The 20,861-nt window shown below is 50.1% G+C and overlaps 2 protein-coding genes across 20 annotated transcripts in view; both read right to left on the bottom strand.

The window, feature by feature from the left end:
* Positions 1–13: 13 nt before the first annotated feature.
* LOC105481609 (progonadoliberin-2) lies at positions 14–3,605 on the bottom strand. 9 transcript variants are annotated; one of them, XM_071079583.1, is made up of 5 exons: positions 2,401–3,605; positions 2,115–2,223; positions 1,210–1,373; positions 942–1,099; positions 14–135 (listed from the first exon to the last, which is right to left on the bottom strand). In XM_071079583.1, the coding sequence occupies exons 3-5, from the start codon at positions 1,364–1,366 to the stop codon at positions 85–87; spliced, it is 366 nt and encodes a 121-aa protein (XP_070935684.1). In that variant the 5' UTR covers positions 1,367–1,373; positions 2,115–2,223; positions 2,401–3,605; the 3' UTR covers positions 14–84. The 9 variants fall into 9 exon arrangements, with proteins under 9 accessions (XP_070935684.1, XP_070935685.1, XP_011739626.2 ...); XM_071079584.1 differs by having other exon boundaries at positions 1,210–1,368; XM_011741324.3 differs by having other exon boundaries at positions 2,115–3,605.
* Positions 3,606–7,390: 3,785 nt separating this feature from the next.
* LOC105481608 (protein tyrosine phosphatase receptor type A) overlaps positions 7,391–20,861 on the bottom strand; it is a 162,500-nt gene continuing 149,029 nt past the window's right edge. For 9 of the 11 annotated variants that reach the window (XM_011741318.3, XM_011741320.3, XM_011741317.3 and 6 more), the window contains 7 exons: positions 19,768–19,861; positions 19,351–19,427; positions 18,706–18,840; positions 10,233–10,358; positions 10,002–10,153; positions 8,471–8,606; positions 7,391–7,687 (listed from right to left, as the gene is read on the bottom strand). In XM_011741318.3, coding sequence (XP_011739620.2) covers positions 7,613–7,687; positions 8,471–8,606; positions 10,002–10,153; positions 10,233–10,358; positions 18,706–18,840; positions 19,351–19,427; positions 19,768–19,861 — 795 coding nt within the window. In that variant the 3' untranslated portion in view covers positions 7,391–7,612. Of the gene's footprint in view, positions 7,688–8,470; positions 8,607–10,001; positions 10,154–10,231; positions 10,359–10,853; positions 11,040–18,705; positions 18,841–19,350; positions 19,428–19,767; positions 19,862–20,861 lie in introns of those variants that run through there. The other 2 variants (XR_011613481.1, XR_987047.2) reach the window with 2 other exon arrangements.

Here is a 20,861-nt window from a genome sequence, read left to right as displayed (position 1 = left end):
CAGCCCCCACGCAGGGAAAGGTCTCAGCGGGGAAGAGAGGGAGGGGACGAAGGACAGAATTCGAGGCAACAACTTCGGAGAACCTCACACTTTATTGGAGGACGGCGGGACGGGGCGGGGCTCTCGGGCTGCCGTCTGCGGAGGGAGAAGTGGCGGTCAGGCCTCAAGACACTGGTCTCGTGACCGCCGAGCTGCCACCTTCCCGGTCCTCTCCCTTCTTGTCCCCACCAGTCCCCACCTGGCCTCCCAGAGCTGGAGGCGCCCCCGCCTCCCCTAGAAGCCTGAGGATCCAGCGGGTGTGGGGATCTCCAGCTCCCTTGGGCGTGCCCTCTTGTCCACACTAAACAAGCCTGACGCATGGAAACCTGAGCCCGTACACATAAATCAGGCGGTAAGACTTTGCCTCATAGGAACTTACTACTTTCTTCTTTAGTTATCGTGCTCTCCTGATGCACTTTAAATATGTTTGATTTGCAAAATAGTAACAAACCATTTCCCCACGCCTGCCTTCTGCTATGTCTTGGGGAGCTCTGCAGTCCCTGAGATGTTCCTAGTGCACATGTCAGTGACCACCTGGTCCTCTTAGCCCTGTTGTCTATTTGCCTGAGGTTGCATCCCTCACCTCTTTCCACTGCCCCAGGGTCTGTCCATTTCAAGACAGTCATTGGCTCAATTATCTCCTTCTACTCTACTAGTGACTTCAGTCTTTAACCTAAGTGTTTTATAAATTGTCTAGAATCCTCCTGGGAAATAGGAAGGATAGCAGACAGCACCCTGCTGTGTGCAGTAGGGGCACTGAGAAATGATTGGTGGTGCTGTGGCAGGGGGCATTCTCAGTGGTGTTTTATTCTCCCCACCCTCCCTGCATCCACCCCTAAGCCACAATGGCCACTGATGACCAGTGGCTGGTCTTGATGCTGGGGACCTTTCATCCCACTCACCAGTAGTGTCTGTGCCAGATATCGCTTCTTGCGAAGGGACCACCACGCCATGGTCCTGCCCTCCCAGGGCATGCTGTCTTCCAGGTGAGCCAGGGCATCACTTGGGAGGCCATAGGTAGCCTGGGCTGGGCTGCCTGCTGCAGTGCCCAGGGCCCTTCCTTAGAAGGGAACTGATGCTGTCCTCCCTACCCCGACCTCAGGCTCCGGGTGGGTGGGGGAGCCCCCAGCCATCACTTTCTTCCTCCCAATCAGGCTGGGAGACACCCACCTGGGGGCCTAAGGGCATTCTGAGGATCCTGGGCTGAGCTGAGGGCTCGCTTTCCTCCAGGGTACCAGCCATGGGACCAGTGCTGAGCCTCTGAGGGTCCAGGGTGAGCAGTCAGCAGCATCAGGAGCAGGAGGAGGCCTCGCCTGGAACTGGCCATGGCTGCTCTAATGGACAGGGTACAGCATTCAAGGAGCCTTACCTCACCCCTATATCCCACCCCCCTTCCTACAGGGCCACCTTGGAAAACTGGCATCCCAGGGGCAGCTTTGGTATCTCCTTATGCCCTTCCCTCTCTGCCATGGCTCTTCATCCCAAGCACACAGGGGTCCAGATCCTGGGGGATCCTGGCCCAGCAGGGGACGATGCTCCAGGGGACCAGCCTTCTCCCTGAGCCCGGGACACAGAGGCTACCTGCCTTGCCAACTCCGAGGGCCCTCCCACTTGTCCAAGCCCATCCATCCTTCCTTCAAGGAGTTTCCAGAAGTGGAAGAAAGTTGGAGGGGAACAGAGACCTGAATTCAGGCCAATGGATGGGAGGATAGATGGATGGTCAGGCGAGTTCTCAATATAGGGGCGTCTGGAGCACCAGTGCTAGGCCACAGAGTGGCAGGCCTTCCGCCCTTTTCTCTGTGGCCTGCTGTATCTCTTTCATAGTAGTTGGGGATGTGGAATGGATGTGTGGTGTTGATGGGGGCAAATGCTTCTACCCCTTATTCCCTCCCATGCCAGGGGCAGCAAGCACAATAGATGGTAGAGCTGTTTCGGAGAGGAGAGGAAAAGGGGACTTTTCTGGCATGGTTCAGGGGTGGAGGTGCTTGGGAATGGGGAAGAGGAGCAGCACACCATGGACCCAGGATGAAGCTCGATCCAGGTGTCCCAGCCCTTAGGGAAGGCTCCCCACTCACCGAGGAAGAGCTGTGGATGAGATGGCTCCTTCAGGCGGCTGCAGGACCTTAGCCTGATGGCCCCAGGATTTATAGACCAGGCAGCTCCACCCCCAGACTCCAGTGACGTCTTGAGAGGGGAGGGGGAGCTTACTACCCATCCCCCTTCCCAGAGCATCCACTCCACGAACATTCACCAGGCAGCTGCTGCCCTGAGGCCACCAACAGATGCTCCCTGGCCACCACCTTCCCAGGAGCCTCCAGGCCCGGGACTCCCGCTTCTGGCTGGCCCATGTCCTGGTCTCACCTTCTTACTTGCCAGGCTGCATCTTCAAGCTCCTCATCTTGAGACCTAGAAAGCCCTCACAGCCCTCCCTGACGTCAAAAGAGCGTCCTGGGCAGGGGAAATGCCTGGGGGTTCCCCAACTCTCAGCTCAGGGCTTTCCCTGGTGGAGAGTGGAGGCCTAAGAGTAGGGAGCCTGGCAGGCTGTTCAGAGGTACAGGGGAGGCTGTGACCACTGTCCCAAAGGGCTTGTTTGCTCACTATAGAGTGGGTTGGGTGGGACAATCCACATCCACATACCTGGGAACCAGGGCTGGGTCACTCCAGATGGCTGGGTTTGGGTGGGGCAGTACCTACCCAGGAGTGGCTTCTCTCCTGGTGAAGAAGCGGACCCATGAGAGGGGCCCAGCTGTTGGGCCAGTGCAGCCTCCCAGGGCCATCAGCAGCTGGTAGAATAATTTTGTTCCTCAAGGCTCTAACCCCTCCCCAGTCATGGATTTAGACACAACTAGCCTGGCTGCTGGAAGTGGGCTCTTGCCTCCCAGTCTGCGTCAGCAGCTCAGCTTTCCCTGGCCAGCCATCAGCCTCTGGGGGTCAGAGGCCTATTTACAGGGTTAATAGCCAATCTCCGCGCTTGGGCTGAACAGCATATGGGAGGGCCAGGGTCAGGCTTGGCATTGTGGTGGACAGAGTCATTAGGAGAGCTGGTGCATCAAATCCTGTGACAAAGATGGGGAAGGGGAGGCATAATGGGCATCAGTCAGCCCTAGACACCTGGACTTCAGCAGCCAAGGCAGGATGGGCACACCTGTGAATTTCCAGACTGACTTATTAGCAGGGACCTGAAACGAATGTGTGGCCCGTATGTTCAGTTAAATTGTTTTGGCTTAAATACACAGACTTTGTTAACCGGGTGATTTTTAGGAAAACATTTGCTTTGTGGTTTAGTGAAAATGAATCTAAGTTCAATGTACTAGTAGTTTAGTTCTGCTTGGGGTTTACAGAACGTTTTATTCAAAGCTGGTGTTCATTTAAAAGGGGGATGGGTGCCTTTATTTATTCTGTAATTTGATTTTTTTTTTTTCCTGAAAAATCTAAACCGAGCTAAGCTTCCTGGGGAAAGCTCTGCTTTCCTTTTTTTTCTGGCAACATACTTAGCTTTTTAGAAATGTTTGATGTCCTTTCTAGACTAGAACTCTGAACTCTTGTATCCCTCTCATTAGAACATAGAAAGCCATCTGTTCACCATGGGGCTCCAGTCCTCAGGATATGAAGTCACTGCAGCCTGGAGCTGTGCATACTCAGGTGGGAAAGCAGAGGTTCAGAGGTGAATAAACACTCAGGTGCTGCAGGAGCACAGAAGGACACAAACTGAGCAGGCGACCTGGGTGAAGGACAGAGACAAGTGAGCTGGAGTCATGGACGCAGGGAGTGGCAGCGGAGGGGTGCAGCGTAAGGAACAAAATGGAAAAGGGCCAGCAGGAACTGCTGCGGATCCATGGGGCCAGAGAATGTGGGAGGGTTAGAGGAAAGGAGGGTGGGCCCCTGGGTGTGGGCAGTGGGAGGCAGGCATCTCTGGACAACCCTGACATGCGACCAGGATATGGGGGACTTGGGATTGGAGGAGAACTGAGGGTCCACAGAGACAGACCCAGAATCCTGACCTCTGAGGGAAGAGACAGTGGAGGAGCAGCTAAAGGGTGAGGATAAGAGGCAGAGGACAGCCTGTGACACAAGGGAAGAGACCATGGATCCCTGGGGTTTAGCACCAAGGTGACCTTGGTGAACAGGGATGAAAAAGAAACGTGTGGGAATGAAATGAGGAAGAGGGAAGAGACAGAGTACAGGCTTTTTCACGTAGTCTCTCATAAACAGGGAAGAACTTAGGCCTGGGGTGGGAGACATGCTGTTTATGTAATTAATTAATTAATTATTATTTTTGAGACGGAGTCTAGCTCTGTCACCCAGGTTGGAGTGCAGTGGTGCGATCTCAGCTCATTGCAGTTTCTGCCTCCCAGGTTCCAGCGATTCTCTTGCCTCAGCCTCCCTGGTAGCTGGCATGTACCACCACACCGGCTAATTTTTGTATTTTTAGTAGAGATGGTTTCACCATGTTGACCAGGCTGATCTCGAACTCCAGACCTCAGGTGATCCGTCCACCTTGGCCTCTCAAAGTGCTAGGATTATAGGCATTAGCCACTGTGCACAGCCTATTTTTTTGAGACAGGGTCTCTTTGACCCAGGCCGAAGTGCAGTGGCATGATCACGGCTCACTGTAGCCTCTACCTCATGGGCTCAGGTGATCCTTCCACCTCAGCCTCCCAAGTAGCTGGGACTACAGGTGTGTGCCACCATGCCTGGCTGATTTTTGTTATTTTTTTGTAGAGACAGGGTCTTGTCATGTTGCCCAGGTTGGTCTCGAATCCTGGGCTCAAGTGATCCACCTGCCTTGGCCTCCCAAAGTGTGGGATTACAGGTGTGAGCCACTGCACCTGGCCTGCTCTTTATTTTTAATGAAAGAGACTTGAGTATTTGGGACAGGGGAACAAGGAAGGAAACTGCAACCCAGGAGGGACCTGCCCAAATGAAGTAAGGTCTGAGTGTGGCAGGATGTAGGGCTTTGGGTGTGTGGTGGGTGCAGGCTGTTACTCTTCCCCTATGGAGAAACACTCCTACCCTAAGCCCCTTGGGTCACAACTGACTGGCTGTGGGAAGGGCACTGGATGAAGCGGTCACCCCTGCCCTTTCCACATGACTGTGCTGTGTGAGCCTCAGCACATTTTCCTTTTGGCCTACACTAGTTTCTGTTGGGTTCACCTCTCTTGTAAACATGCATGCCCCAAGTAGAAAGCAAAAGAGGAGTGAAGAGGGAGGCATGAAGGGATGAGGGACACATCTACAGCCTGAGCAAGACAGGGAGCAAACAGCTGAGGTCATTCCTACCTGGAGACACCGGTTTTGCACCCAGGTGATGCCTATCCACTGGCCAAATCAGCATGGACTTCAGCAGAAAACCACTCAGGCCACGGTGCCACATCCTGCTGAAGGCCAGCCTTGACAATAGGAGGCAGCCTGCTGGGAGGCACAAAAGCACCTGTGAACGGCCTCATCTGCACATTCACTGAGTGGCTTGCTGACCCAGTGCCTGCCCTCCTGCATCGACTTGGACTTGGCCACACAGAGCACTGAAGGGTAGCCTGCAAGGAGCCAGGGGCTGCTCCCCAAACTTGGCACCCCTCACCAGAAATTCCTCAGATTCTATCTTTGCCTAATTTATCCATACTTCTCTTGAGACTACTGAGTTTTAAGTTTACTGCCTCTTGGGAGTTCCTTAGTTCCTACAGAACTAAATGTCTCTAATGACTCACACTCACCTCCTGTAAACTTCCAGAGGGGTCTGTTGCAGCCCTTGCCTCCTGGGTCCCTTCTGCACATCTCCTTCCTTCCCACAAACATCCTGGATATGTGGTGCACAGACAGGCTTCCCTCCTGGAGCCACTACATGTTAACTGCTTTATCTGGACTCTGAGGCCCTCTGTAATGTGGCTTCACTTCGCCTTTCCTCCTTTTCATTTATCTAAATTTCCAGCATCCCATGAGTCTGGTTCAAGTCCCACCTCCTCCAAGAAGCTCAGTAGTGCTGACCCCTAAGCATGCCTCCATGGACCAGGCTGGGGTGCCACCTCTCACTCCAGAAGCCTCTGCGGAGCCCAGGCCTGTGCTGGCTCTTCAAGAAAGGCCCTGCCTGACAGCCACAGCCACCAGTTCACTCTCCTGCTCCTGTAGTAAGCTGCTGCTGAGGCTGGGAGGCAGTGGACAGACCCATTCTCCCAACGCAACAAAAGATCAAGATCACACTTCCCCAGCACACCCTGTAGTTAGGCATAGCTATGACCAGGTGAAAACCTTGTGAAGCCAATGAGTGGAATACGGGGTGGGTTATGAGTGGAAATGAAAAGTGCAGATTTGGCTTCCTGTCCTTAGAAATGAAGCTGCTGGCTCTCCATGCTCTTTCCTCAGGGTAGAATATGGACATGGCAGTGACCCAGCTTCAACCATGAGGATGAGAACAATATCCTAAGGATACTGGGTCTCTGGACAGGGCAGACTGTTACAGGAGACATAAATGAACATCCAGCTTCTTTAAGAAACAAAAGTTCAACACTTTTGTCTAACATGTCACTCAAAACCAAGTTGGGATCTAAGACTCCCACCATCCTGACTTCTAGATCCGAGAAACATTCACATTCCCAGAAATGAGGACCCGTATGAAAGAAAATGGAAGCAATTCAACACAATACATGTGGATATAAAGACTTATCCTGGACAGGGTGACACAATCCAGACAGCTTTGTAGCAAAGCACCACAGACTGGAGAGGTCAGACTGGCCTCAGCCCAAAGCTGAGTCAGCTCCACTCTCCCCTGTGCCCCCGTCCTTAAGGAGACTCAGTGAGGACCTGGCCACCTTCCATAGGGAGGAAGGCTGGCCAGGACCACTAAACCAAAGATGTGCTGGCAATGAAAGGAGGGTCCTGGAGATCACCTAAGAACTGGAGAGGCTGTGTTTGGTGGATAGAAGGAGTTAGGGGACTGTGGCCTCTCTCAGATTGCTCAGAGAGAACAGCAACAGCAGGGCCATGAACAGCCGAGCCCCAGCCTGTATGGCTGACCCACCCCCAGACAAAGGGAGAGACATTTCCTCAGGGAGTCAAAGCTTTTATTACCTGATAGTCCCTAGTGTGGTGCCAGAGATACCGCTCTGGTCCTATTACTCCCATGATATAGGTGGTGGGGATGGGGGAGGGGACCAGGGACAGAGGGGAGGGATATTTACAGTGCATGATGGTATGGGGACAACCACTTTCCTCTAGAGCTCTGAGTACTTTGTGCTTTTTTTCTTAGTTGGTGCCGAGCTACCTGGAATGGATTTTGTGTTTATCTTCTTTAGGGAAAGATATATTAACCAAAGCACAATCCAGCCCAATTTCCTGGCTGAGGATTTCACGATATCAGTCCAAACATCACACTATTTAATTCTCCAATAAAACATTGGAAAAAGGACTATCAGTGCTAACACATTTACATATAAAATTTCCACCTAATAGGTAATAGAAGCCTATGTACCAATTTCTAAAACAGTTATAAGATATATACACAATTTGGGGTATATTAACAAAACAGAATATTACAAAATATTAAAGGCAATCCTCCTGGTCCACGGACGCTTGTTGCCGCTTACTTGAAGTTGGCATAATCTGAGAATGCATCAATATATTCCTGCACCACCTTGTAGCAGAACTCATACTGTTCCTGGAGAGTGAAAGATAGGGAAAAAGCCAGGGTTACTGAAGAACACACAGTACCTGTAATTCCTAACAGACTCTTTTTTTTTTTTTTTGAAGATGGAAAATTGAGAGGAACTGAATGTTTTTGAACTTTCACCTGAGCTCTGATCTGCCTGCCAGAGTTCTGACAGCATTCCCCTTCTGGGCTGAATGCAGCAGACCTTCTACAGGCAGAGCTGACCAGAGCTGACCCAGGCTCTACAGAGGTCAGACATGCATGTGCTGGGCTGGGAGACAGTGCAACAGAGCATGGCCCACACTTACCATGGCTGCCAGGCTAGCATGCACCCTGGCTCTCAGAACCTTGTCTCCCAAACCTACTAACATTCACTTTTCTTTACTCCTCAAACATTTCTAGCTCCATGGGATTCAGGGAAACCTCTGTGGATGTGTGGCTTGTTAAAAATCAGACCTCTCAACAGGGAGCCCAAGCCCAAAGGCAGGTACTCCTCCTGGATCTTCCTTACCCACAGAGAAGTGCAGATGAGCCCTGTGGGGCACCCAGACACCCCCTTCTAACCTGGCCCATCCTCTGGCAACAGGGGCTATGTTCCCATTGCTGACATCCTGCCTCCCAACGTGCTTCCTGTGTATCTGGGGCACCTTGGGAGGGGAAGGGCAGGTCTGTGTTTAGACAGTCTTCTGACTCCTGGGTGGGCCCCTCTGAAGAGCCTCCTCCCTGAGCTGGCCCTGACAGAGAAGGGCTGCAGGTGGTGTGGTGGCAGGGACAAATATGTGGGCAGCATACCAGTGTCTGGACCATGTGTGGCCTCTGTAGCCGTAGGCTCTTGACAGTCTGGAAGACATCCAAAATCCCCTCTGCTTTCACACGCTCCAGGACGGTGCTCAGGGCACAGAAGGTCCCCGTCCTTCCTGCCCCAGCGCTGCAACAGAGCAGACACATTTACCACACCCGTCATGGCCCTCTGTGCAAGGGGGTGAGTGACAGTGGTAAGTGGTAGACAAAGAGGTGGGGGCAGGCAGCCGGTGCTCGCCTTTGCCCTGTGGGCCCCCACCCAGCCTGGACCGGTTCTGGGTCGGGAGGCAGCGTACCCTGTGCCCTTCCTGCATGGCCCCATGTATTGTGGAGGGACTCACCTATTGAACTGTGGGGGATGACCTTCACTCATACCCCACCAGCACAGAGCCATTGCTGTCCACCTGCACATGCTGGCCTGAGTTGTCCTGACCTGCCGTTTGCTCAGGTTAGAACTAGCTCTAGTCCTGTCTTTCCCTTTCCCTGACAAACCCCCTCCCTACACTGGTGTGTATTTGCTGATTCCTTTCCATGTCTCTCACTTTCTTCCTAAATCCCAGGAATCCAGACTCTGACCGTGACACTATCCCCCTATTCAATGTCATCAGCTGCTTCACCCACCAGACACTGAGTGCCTACTCTGAGGCAGAGACTGTGGGATTTAGCAATGTCCCTAGACAAGATGTGTGTTAAGAGAAGGGAAAAGAGGAGTGGGAGTTCTAGGCAGGGTACTCAGAGAAGGCTTGGACAAAGCCCTGTGGCTGCCTGGGACGGCATCTCAGGCCCATGGCAGGTGTGTGCCCAGGGTGCTGAAGGCCATGCAGTTAATGAAAGAAGAAAGGAGAGTGGTGGGCGTGGGGTCAGAGCCAGCCTGTGGTACACACCATCCTCTGCCGGCCCTGGCCAGGAAGCCCTTAGAACATGTTGGGCCTTGTAAGCTGTTGTTAGGATTCTAAGTAAAGGAGTGCATTTTTTCTAAAATGCAATCTCCAGCAACATGCCCCAAACAAAATTCAACTTTTCCCCTCAAACAAGCCTCTTTACTATCTTTCTTCTGCTGGTCACACCAACCCAGGCTCAAACCTGGGAGACACCCTTGACTCTTCTTCTCTTTCACCCTCTGTTCTTAGTCTTGTTCATTTTTCCTCAATGTACAGACAGGGCAAGCCATACCTACAGTCCACTGTTTTTAAGATAATTGCCCTGTTCTCTTTTCCTGTGCTTCTTAAGGAGGCCAGGCCCTTATCTCACATAGCACAACCGGGGTCTCCACTGCCAGTCTCCCTTGCTGCTCTCCTGCCCACTATCCGAACATTAGTCCTCTAGCACTTATTGCGCCAAGTTCTAGCTCCAAGGTCCTCTCTTAGCATCCAATCCTGTCTTGGCATCAATCTTGACTACCATGTGCTCACCAATATCTTGCTCTTGTGTGGCTTTCTTCAGTCTGACTCATGGTCACCAGCTTCCCCTGTTTGCCCCTCCTTGCTTTCTCTCTCCCGCTGAGGGCAAGGGTGAGCCATACCTGCAGTGCACGGTGATGGGGTGGTTCCCTGACTGCTGCTGCTGCTTCTGCACGGCGGCGATGATGCTGATCATGCCCTTTCCGTCACTGGGGATGCCCACTTCAGGCCAGCCATGGAAGTGGAACTGCCGGATCTGCCGGCTCTTATTCTCCTTTGGAAGAAAGGGGATCAGGCAGGCAGGAGTAACCCTGCTTTTCCTGGGGGCAGAGTCCACCCACCACCCATCTTACCCTGGTGTTGGTGACCAGGAGGTCTCGGACGGTGTAGCTCTCACATTCCTCCTCCTTCTTCAGTTCCACTGTAATATCTCCATAAGACACCAGTCCATCGGATGGCCAGTACTGGGCACACTTCTCCTGGAGGGACAAGTTGGAGAGGTGAGGGGCTCAGAGTACCACATGTATAGAAGCAGCACTGCCCACGAGCAGCCTGACCTCTCTCAGTACAGCCACCTCTTACGCTGACACACTTCGTCCTCAAGGTATTGAAAACTTGTAGGATCATTATATCACATCATTCCAATTAGCTTCCGATCCTCACCAGAGACTCAACAGACACTGACGGGGTCTGTAAAGAACTCTGACTACAGGCTCACAGGGTATCCAATACTTGGTGGCTGGAGGGAGAGAAGGAGTGAAAATCTTTGTTCCAATTCCTTTCTTTTTCTCCCATAGGGTGTCTTCATAGTGAACGCTGCTTACGTCCGCCAGATTGCTAATTCAGAAAATCCGAACCAATTCACATTCCCAGACAGCCACGGGCTTCATCACGGGCCCAGGCCACAGTATCCTTTCTCCCTTTTACCTTTATCTCTTTGATCTGCAAGGTACCTTCAAGTTGCTAGCACTCGCCTTTCTGTCCTTGCTAGTGAGCAGGAGATGGTCTACTGTCTGTCTTTGCTTGCACCTGGCTCACTTCCCTCTACAGCTCCTTGTGGGAGTGGCTGCATCTCTTTTCATTTCTGTATTCCCCAGACCTTGCACAATGCCTGGCACATGGTAGGCTCTCAGTATCTGGTAAATGAATTTGTTCAATGTCTGCAGAACAAGCCAAGGCATAAATACATAAATATAACATCACACAGTTATGCTGCCCATTTCTTTAGAGAATTTTGGGGTAAGATCTGAGATTCTTCACTACTGGCAATTGAAAATTCTCAACCATACATATAATGTCATTGAAAGATTTGGAAAAAAATTAAGTAGAAAAAGAAGTTGTGAATAGTCTCACAGTCTCGCAGTCCAAATAAAATCATGATTATTAAAGTGGTGAATCAAGGACATGCCCTGGACTAGTGCTCTTCTACCCATGCTCTCTAGGAGCCCTGGGGATGCCTCAGGGATCAGTGCTCTGGGCCTCTCTTCAACCAGAACAGCCCCAAAAAAAAAAAAAAAAAAATTCTCATTAAGGCTCACTTCGTCAGGCATTATAATTAGTTTTTATGGCACTGGTGGGTGGAATGGTTTTTGCTACCATAGTGCCTTCTCAACACTGATTTACACAATGTCTCAGCTGGGATGAAGACTTGGCCTTTAAAACCATCAGAACCATGAGGTCCCGATGGGTGTGAGAGTCACAGAGTGTGTGTGCTGGAGGAATTAAGCGTGATCTCTAAGACAGAAATACATATCAAGTCTAGGGACCAGATATCAACACTAAAAGTCTCTAATTTTTTTTTTTTCTTTTTTGAGAGAGTCTTGCTCTGTCACCCAGGCGGGAGTGCAGCGGCATGATCTTGGCTTACTGCAACCTCCGCCTCCCAGTTTCAAGTGATTCTCCCACCCCAGATTCCCCAGTAGCTGGGACTACAGGTGTGCGCCACCATGCCTAGCTAATTTTTGTATTTTTAGTAGAGACAGGGTTTCGCCATGTTGGCCAGGCTGGTCTCAAACTCTTGACCTCAGGTGATCCACCTGCCTCAGCCTCCCAAAGTGGGAAGATTACAGGCATGAGCCACCATATCTGACCAAAAGTCTCTAAATTTTGTATACATGGGTGGATTTTCTCTCAAGATCTCTGGAAGACCAAAGAGGATTTTTTTTTTTTTTTTTGAGACAGAGTTTCGCTCTTGTTGCCCAAGCTGGAGTGCAATGGCACAATCTTGGCTCACTGCAACCTCTGCCTCCCAGGTTCAAGCGATTCTCCTGCCTCAGCCTCCCAAGTAGCTGGGATGACAGGCATGCGCCACCATGCCCGCTAATTTTGTATTTTTAGTAGAGATGGGGTTTCTCCATGTTGGTCAGGCTGGTCTTGAACTCCTGACCTCATGTGATCCACCTGCCTTGGCCTCCCAAAATGCTGGGATTACAGGCATGAGCTGCCGCACCTGGCCTCAGAGAGGATTTTTAAGACAAGGAGTGACAATGATTTATATTTTCAGAAGGACCAGCAGCTGCCATATGAAGAACTAAAGGTGGGTTAGAATGGGAGCAGGAGGACCAGTCGCCAGGCCACTGCAGACGAGGCTGCGCATACGAGTCATCCCCAGAGTCCCACGGGCAAGCAGTGAGAGACGAGGGCTTGTTTGAATGACAGCAGTTATGCTGGAGAAAAGTGGGGAGGCTCTGCCTGTATCAGGACTTAGTAGCAGACTGGATGTGAGGGGTGAGGAGAGGGGAGTAAGGAAGGTAACTCTCAGATTTTAGACATGAGCAACTGGACAGAAGGTGGCTATTTATTTAGAAGGCTAGGAGTGGGGTGGACTAGTGTCAGGGGAAGGAGGAAATCAGGAGCCCACATTGGGAAGGGGGACAGGTGACTGGGCTGGAGACGTAGATTCAGGATCCCTGGCATATGGGTTGTACTTAAAGCCACAGGACTGGCTGAGATCCTGAAGGGCTAGTGTGTCAAAAGAAAACAGAGTGGGCTAGTGCCTGAATCTAGTATACTCCAATGTTTTAGAGGAGGAGGTCACAAAGAAATAACAAAGGAACTGCCAGGTGAGTGAGTGGGGTGATGCTGTGGAAGTAAGTGTTCTGAGGAGGAGAAGGGAGGCACTGACTCTATCAAATGCTGCTGTAAGGACAAAAAAAAAAAAAAAAAAAAAAAAATCAGAAAAGAGAAATGACCTGTGGATTTGGCAAGAGGTCAGTCACTGGTGATCTCGACTAAAGCAGTCCCAGGGGGGCCAAGCCTGAAAGGAACAGAGTGAAGAAAGAACTTGGGGGGAGAAAGCCAACTCTTTTTTTTTTTTTTTTTTTTTTGAGATGGAGTCTCACTCTGTCACCAGGCTGGAGTGCAGTGGCGCGATCTTGGCTCACTGCAACCTCCAACTCCCTGGTTAAAGCGATTCTCCTGCCTCAGCCTCCCGGGTAGCTGGGATCACAGGCATGCACCACCACGCCCAGCTAATTTGTGTATTTTTAGTAGAGATGGGGTTTTGCCATGTTGGCCAGCATGGTCTCGATCTTCTGACCTTGTGATCCGCCCACCTTGGCCTCCCAAAGTGCTGGGATTATAGGCTCGAGCCACTGCACCCGGCCGAAAGCCAACTCTTTAAAGGAGTTTTGCTGGGAAGGGGTGCAGAAAAACAGGATAGTAGCTGGAAGGGAAAGTGGGATCAGCAAATTTTTTTGTTTTCAAAAGATAGGAAATGTAACATGTATAGGCTGATGAAAGTAGTGGTTAGAGAGGGGAACTGCTGATAGAGGTGGGAGAGAAGATGGTTATAGCAGCAACATCCCTGAGCAGGCAGGAGAGAATGGGGCCAAAGGCACAGTGGACAGCTGGACTGAGAGATGCAGAAACCCTTTTCCACTGTAACAAGAGAGAAGAGAGTTGGTACAGATTTGAAGAGGCTGGTTGTTTGGGGTGGGAGGATGACAGTGTTCTTGTCTGGTTTCTTGGAGAAGAATGAGGCCAGGTCACAAGCTAAGGTGTGAGTATGATGGGACAGGCAAGAGCAGATGCTGGAGGTTTCAGGAAGAAAAGGAAGAGCAATAGCATTGCTAGGTGGCACTAATTACCCCTATGAGATTTGTGGTCATTAGTTCAATGTGAGAGCATTTGGCACTGTTTTGTGTTTTTGCCCAGTGATGTTTGCTATATCAGATAGAGGCATATATCTGGGTTTTACTAGAGAGCTTGCCATGAAAGTAAGAAAGCATGAGGGATGCTGGGCGCAGTGGCTCACGCCTGTAATCCCAGCACTTTGGGAGGCCGAGGCGGGCAGATCATGAGGTCAGGAGATGGACACGATACTAGCTAACATGGTGAAACCCTGTCTCTACTAAAAATACAAAAAAATTAGCCAGGCATGGTGGCGGGCGCGTGTAGTCCCAGCTATTTGGGCGGCTGAGGCAGGAGAATGGCGTGAACCTGGGAGGCGGAGCTTGCAGTGAGCTGAGATCACGCCACTGCACTCCAGCCTGCGCAACAGAGCGAGACTGTCTCAAAAAAAAAAAGGCATGAGGGAATAAACAAAGGTAATAATGATAATGACATACCACAAAAACTCCAATCAGAAAACTCAAACGCTCAAAAACAAAACTCAAAACACAAAAACAGAGTAAGAAGGAAGGTGAGGACATGTTTGGGGTGGCTGATGTTGAGAAAGTGGAGGCATTAATGGCTCTAAGGACTTGACGAAGACAAAAATGACTGGAGTAAAAGAGAATACTGAGGTGGGAGGAAGGAGGCAGTAACCAGGGCGGATGCCTTGTTGAGATTCTAAAGGTGGTGCAGATACAGGGCAGATCGTGACTTGACCACAGGATGAGGTGGCTGAGGAAGCTGAGAAATAGAAAGACTAAGGATAGATGGATCATCCACATGGTGACTGATGCCTCCAAAACCAGAGTCAGGAACAGGGGCTCAAAAGGAGCAGTAAGCCTGCTGTTAAAATCATCAGTGGGTAAGGGACAGAAGACAGGGAATGGGTGTTCAAGACCAGTAGAAGAAAAGCTGGGGACTGGAGTTACATCTCAGATTTGTGTATTCAGGTTACGGCCTCTGGATAACAGCATCTTAAAGAAGTGAAACAGAAGCTTTTCTGTCTTTTCTCCCACTTTGTCTTTCCACCAGACAGCATGAAGTCTCTTATGCGATCTAAGGCTGACACTGGTGATGGGGACACACAGTTTTGCGGAGACTAATGCTATCATGTTTCACTATGCTTTAGAGAAGCAGGATGAGGCCTAGGGTTGGGCTAACCTAGCATGGGAGTTCCTGGCACTGCTCTGACTGCCCAGGCTGATGGTCCAAGCTGCAGCTGCTGAGGGAACCCAAGGCTTACCAGGCATCCTGGTGAACCTTTTACTTAAAACGGAGCAGAAGGCGGCCAGGGGCAATGGCTCATGCCTGTAATCCTAGCACTCTGGGAGGCTACGGCAGGCGGATCACTTGGGGTCAGGAGTTTGAGACCAGCATGGCCAACATGATGAAACCCTGTCTCTACTAAAAATATGAAAATCAGCTGGGCATGGTAGTGCATGCCTGTAATCCCAGCTACTCGGGAGGCTGAGGTGGGAGAATTGCTTGAATCCTAGAGGCGGAGGTTGCAGTGAGCTGAGACCGTGCCACTGTACTCCAGTCTGGCGAACAGAGTGAGATTCCATCTCAAAAAAAAAAAAAAAAAAAAAAGCAGGAGATAATTTAAAATTCTTAATTCCTTTGGGATTTTAATTTATATAGGTATAGAATTTATATTTTGGGATCGGATTTTTTTTTCTCTGGGAACTTAATATTGTAAGTGAGGATGGTAGTGTCACTGTATAAATGTAGGCAACTTTCATTGCATCATTTAGGCCTATTGCGTTAATGATCTCTGGAACCTACACTTGACAACATGAATGGAACAGAAAGTGAACTTGGGGTCCAGTGAGGCCTTGTAAAGAACATCACTAATATCCTGTTCTGATCCACTCAGAAGCTTCTGAGGGCAAGCACTACTGTCTGCTTCACTGGCCCTAGGAAGATAGAGCATAAGGTACAGTGGAAGGTAAAGGGAGAGGCCTCACTCAGCGGGTAGGAGAATTTGTGTGTGCATGACTCTTCTCCCCACTGCCATACACATGAAATGCTTCCTGGTCCCCTACCCTTTACTCTTACTAGGTCCTTTTCAAGGATGGAAGAGCCTGCATCTGACAGGACAGAGGTGGAAATGTTCACTGGGCCACATTTTATCACAGGGCAGTGGGCTGAGATGGTCCTTGTGTTCGCGGTTCCAGCTGTTTGGCCTGCTCTTTGGTCCTGCCCATCACATATCTGGAGGGCAGGGATGCAGGAGGAACCACATGTAGGGCCCCGGTCTGATCTGCAGGTTCCAACATGGTTGATCAGAGAGGGCTGGGAATACGCACCTAGCTCCTGAGAACACGGTGGCTCATTTCCTAAATGGCCTTTGTTACTCAGGTATGTGCTTCCTTGAGTGCAAAGCCAAGCACCTTAACCAAACCTCCCACCTTGTCAGTATTGTTATTAACGATGATGAAGACGCTGGGCGCGGTGGTTCACGCCTGTAGTACCAGCACTTTGGGAGGCCGAGTCAGGCAGATCACCTGAGGTCAGGAGTTTGAGACCAGCCTGGCCAACATGGTGAAACCCCATGCCTACAAAAATACAAAAATTAGCTGGGCATGAATGGTGGGTATCTTTGATCCCAGCTACTAGGGAGGCTGTGGCAGGAGAATTGCTAGAACCTGGGAGGCAGAGGCTGTAATAAGCCCATATTGTGCCATTGTACTCCAGCCTGGGTGACACAGTGAGACTCTGTCTCAAAAAAAAAAGATGATGGAGACCTACAAAGTATGTCTGTTGATTAGGTACATCATACAAGTCTAAGAAGAATAGCTAATGAGTTAAATGGCTGATTACAATTCAAAAAAATGCCAGGCACTATGGCTCAAACCTGTAATCCTAGCACTTTGGGTTAATAGGTGGGTGGATCAATTGAGTCCAGGAGTTCAAGACCAGCCTGGGCAACATGGTGAAACCCCGTCTCTACAAAAAAATACAAAAACTAGCTGGGCATGGTGGCACGTGCCTTTAGTCCTAGCTACTTGGTGGGCTACGTGGGAGGATCACTTGAACCTGGGAGGTTGAGGCTGCAGTGAGTCGAGATCGTGCCACTGCACTCCAGCCTGGGTGACAAAATGAGACCTTGTCTCAAAAACAAACAAACAAACAAAACAACCTGATGTAATGAAACATCAGGGTGAGCAAATATTGTAAAGCCTTGTACCAAAGTTAACATAAGTACAGATGGGGAACAAGTAGTGACTTGGGACAACTAATGTAAAACATACTTTGTATTTTAAATGTTGGACTATAAATTCAATGAGTCATGAGTGGGTGCCATCTTTAATTCCTCCTCACTTCACCCTCTCTGGGATAGCACCCTCTCACCACCTGAGTCCAGGCCACCAGCATTACTGCCACAGCTTCCGCATTTCTAAAGCGTCCTCCTCACTGCTGCCAGAGGGAGTTTTTAAAAAACACAAACTGGGCCGGGCGCGGTGGCTCAAGCCTGTAATTCCAGCACTTTGGGAGGCCGAGACGGGTGGATCACGAGGTCAGGAGATCGAGACCATCCTGGCTAACACGGTGAAACCCCGTCTCTACTAAAAATACAAAAAAAAAAATAGCCAGGTGACGTGGCGGGCGCCTGTAGTCCCAGCTACTTGGGAGGCTGAGGCAGGAGAATGGCGTAAACCCAGGAGGCGGAGCTTGCAGTGAGCTGAGATCCGGCCACTGCACTCCAGCCTGGGCGGCAGAGCGAGACTCCGTCTCAAAAAAACAAAACAAAACACAAACTGGATGTTGTCAAGGGCTCTTCAACTCCTTTGTGAAGATCAAACTCTTCACTGTGGCTTAAAGGAATTTTCTCACCAGGCCTTGCTAGCTTCTCTCCAGGCCCATTCTCTGGATTCTGATCCCTGCTAAGTGACACTCCAGACATAATGAATCACTCATTTGCTGCAATGTGCAACCTCAATAGAAATAATTTTTAAAAGAATAAGCATTGTCAAAACACAGACTGGGTTCCCCTGTAATGTGGGGGGTGAGGGAGATATCCCTGAGATTGAATGTGCTTAGTAGAGGCTGTATGATTCTGACTCAGGAACAATATTAGGTTTCCTATACTGAGAGGAAATTGACCTAGGGAACTGCTAGGGTACCTTTTTAGTATGAGTTTCCATACAACTCTGCTTTTTAATTGACTTGGAGGGCTTTTTTCTTTAAAAGATTTCCTTATTATTGAATATTAGACTGTAAGTTTCTTGTTTGTGCAATTTCTTAAATTCTACTGCTTTATTTTATGTAGTCAGCAATGAGGCAATCCCTTCTTAGGGACACTCATACTGGGTCTACCTCAGAACCTTGATCTAGCTGCCCTGCCTGGGGCACTGGGAAGGAAAGGGTGCCCTGCCTGGGGCACTGTGCAAAGGCTAGGCTAGGGGAACTGTATTCAGGAGAAAGTGAAAGGGTGTGAGCTGTCTGGGAATAACATAGAGGCTCAGATCACACTGCTTTTCTAGTCTTGGGAGAAGCTAACAACTGCTTAGACACCAACTGGCTGGGCAAGCCCGGAAATGCGTATGTATTTATATACCTTTTAAGTATGTACTTATACTATGCAAATGTACTCTTTGGACTGTATAAGTCAAAGACAAGGTCCAAACACCTTCTTGCCTTCCCAACCTCCCTATTTACACACACACCTTTTCATGCTGTCTGTCAACGCCCAGGACCTTTTAAGCTCACCTGGCCTCTCTCCTCCAGTTCTGTTAGCATCACGATAGAGCAGGATTTCCACTCCCAGATCATTCGCCAGAAGTCCTCAATTGTGTGGAGAAGAGGGCCCTGGCTGGCGATATAGGAGTCCTTCTGCCGGTAGCCCTGCACGGGCCAGGTTAATTGCAAGGGTGAGATGGTTTAATCAGAGAGGGACTAGTGGAGAAGACAGGCCACTAGGAAGGGATGGGGACTGCTTGGAGGCAAACTCAGCCCATACAGAGCTCCCCTGTGGCCAAGGACTAAACCCTATCTGACAAGCTGGTTGCTTTCTATAAGAGACAGGGAAGTGGAAACAGGGATTAGAGCTAGGATGAAGAGGACAGGAATGGGAAAGATCAGAGGGCAGCCAGGTTCCTCTTGGCTGTGGTCTGCACTGTGAACTTTTTCTTCCAGGTATTATACTGCTGCATGCCATCTGTTTTTCCCCACCTTCTGCTCTACGGAGCTGGACAAACCTAATGTACAGGGTGAGTGGGTGGGTGGGTATCAATTCACTATTTGTTGACTGATTCAAACATGATCCTCCCCAGCAGGTATGGGAGGGAGGCACTGCAAGTCCTGGCTGGATCTCCATGGGGTGTTGGGGGCTTAGGGGTCACACCCACCACTTACATCAATAAAGGATGCATTCACATAGTCTGTATTCTCTTCGCCCCGCTTAACTGGAATGATCACTCTGTTGAATTCATCTGTAAGAAGGACAGCGGCTCTAGCCAATATCATTTGTCTTCTCCCTCTCCTTGCATTGCTCCCACCTCAGGCCCTGGGCAGACAGAATCCCAGCTGGGCAACGACATGTCTGTTCCTAGCTCATTAGGGAGAAAGCCTTTGGCTTTTACATTCTTTTATTTCCAGAAGCCACTAAGGTGCAACAAGAGGCAACGCCATGTTGTTAACTGGATGCAACAAGAGGCAACGCCATGGTTTTTGTCTACAAGCCAATCATTAACTAGTACCTGAGAAGTGGAAGGGGTGGAGGGAATTGAGGGATGGGGCAATAAGGCTCTGGAGTGGAGGGAGGGCTCTTACATGGAATGATCTGTAAAACACGGTTCTTCTTCATGTTGGCTGGAAGGTTTCCAGTCCGCATCTTGTCATTCTGGATTTTGATTGATGTTAACTTCTGAATTGGGAAGGGGAGGGGAAACATTACTAATCCCAGTAACTGAACTTGACAAGATTATACCTGTCACTCGGCCTGCACCTTCAGGCCACTCTGGCTCCATACTGCTCTTCTCACCAGGGCCCTGACCTCTGTTCCCATATGTTCTTGTCAGAACCCTGAAGCCAAGAGCCTGTTTGGGAAATGCTACCTTCCAGGCTCCTGTGGACTCTCTTGAGAGTCTCCTGGCCTGGAATTTTGTGATCCTGGAGCAAGGGATCCCAGCATTGTAGAAGGGAGTGTGTCCACTCTGCAGTTCCACCCCCAGAGGCTGCCTTAGGCTCTTCAAACTTATTCAGAATCGCATCCTCACTTCCCCTGATTCTGAGGCTCCTTCTTGACATTTGCTATTCAAAGTGTAGCCCATACACCAGCAGCGTTGGCTCCATCTTATTAGAAATGCAGAATCTCAAGCCGGGCATGGTGGCTCATGCCTGTAATCCCAGCACTTTGGGAGGCCAAGGTGGGCGATCAACTGAGCTTAGGAGTTTGAGACCCACATAACCAACATGGTAAAACCCTGTCTCTACTAAAAATTAGCCAGGGGTAGTGGCACGTGCCTGTAGACCCAGCTACTCATGAGGCTGAGACAGAAGAATCCCTTGAACCCGGAGGCAGAGGTTGCAGTGAGCTGAGATCGCGCTATTGCACACCCCAGCCCCAGCCCGGGTGACAAGAGTGAAACTCCATCTCAAAAAAAAAAAAAAAAGAGAAAGAAATGCAGAATCTCAAGCTCTAACTCATACCTGCTGAATCAGAACCTACATCTTTGTTTTTTTTTGAGACAGAGTCTTGCTCTGTCACCCAGGCTGGAATGCAGTGCCTCAATCAGCTTACTGCAATCTCTGCCTCCTGAGTTCAAGTGATTCTCCTGCCCCAGCCTTCCAACTAGCTGGGATTACAGGCATGTGCCACCATGCCTGGCTAATTTTTGTACTTTTAGAAGTGATGGGGTTTCACC

The sequence above is a fragment of the Macaca nemestrina genome, chromosome 15 (assembly GCF_043159975.1).
Source record: "Macaca nemestrina isolate mMacNem1 chromosome 15, mMacNem.hap1, whole genome shotgun sequence".
Classification (NCBI taxonomy): domain Eukaryota; kingdom Metazoa; phylum Chordata; class Mammalia; order Primates; family Cercopithecidae; genus Macaca; species Macaca nemestrina.
This window is presented reverse-complemented; position numbering and strand designations above follow the sequence as displayed.

Excerpts from the sequence above, each read along its gene's own strand:
- LOC105481609 (XM_011741321.3), bottom strand. The coding sequence starts at position 2,286 with ATGTTCGTGGAGTGGATGCTCTGGGAAGGGGGATGGGTAGTAAGCTCC. Across the intron at positions 1,369-2,114 it reads TCATCCACAGCTCTTCCTCG|CCATGGCCAGTTCCAGGCGA; the intron begins GTGAGTGGGGAG and ends CCATTAGAGCAG. Across the intron at positions 136-941 it reads ATCTGGCACAGACACTACTG|ACGGCAGCCCGAGAGCCCCG; the intron begins GTGAGTGGGATG and ends CTCCCTCCGCAG.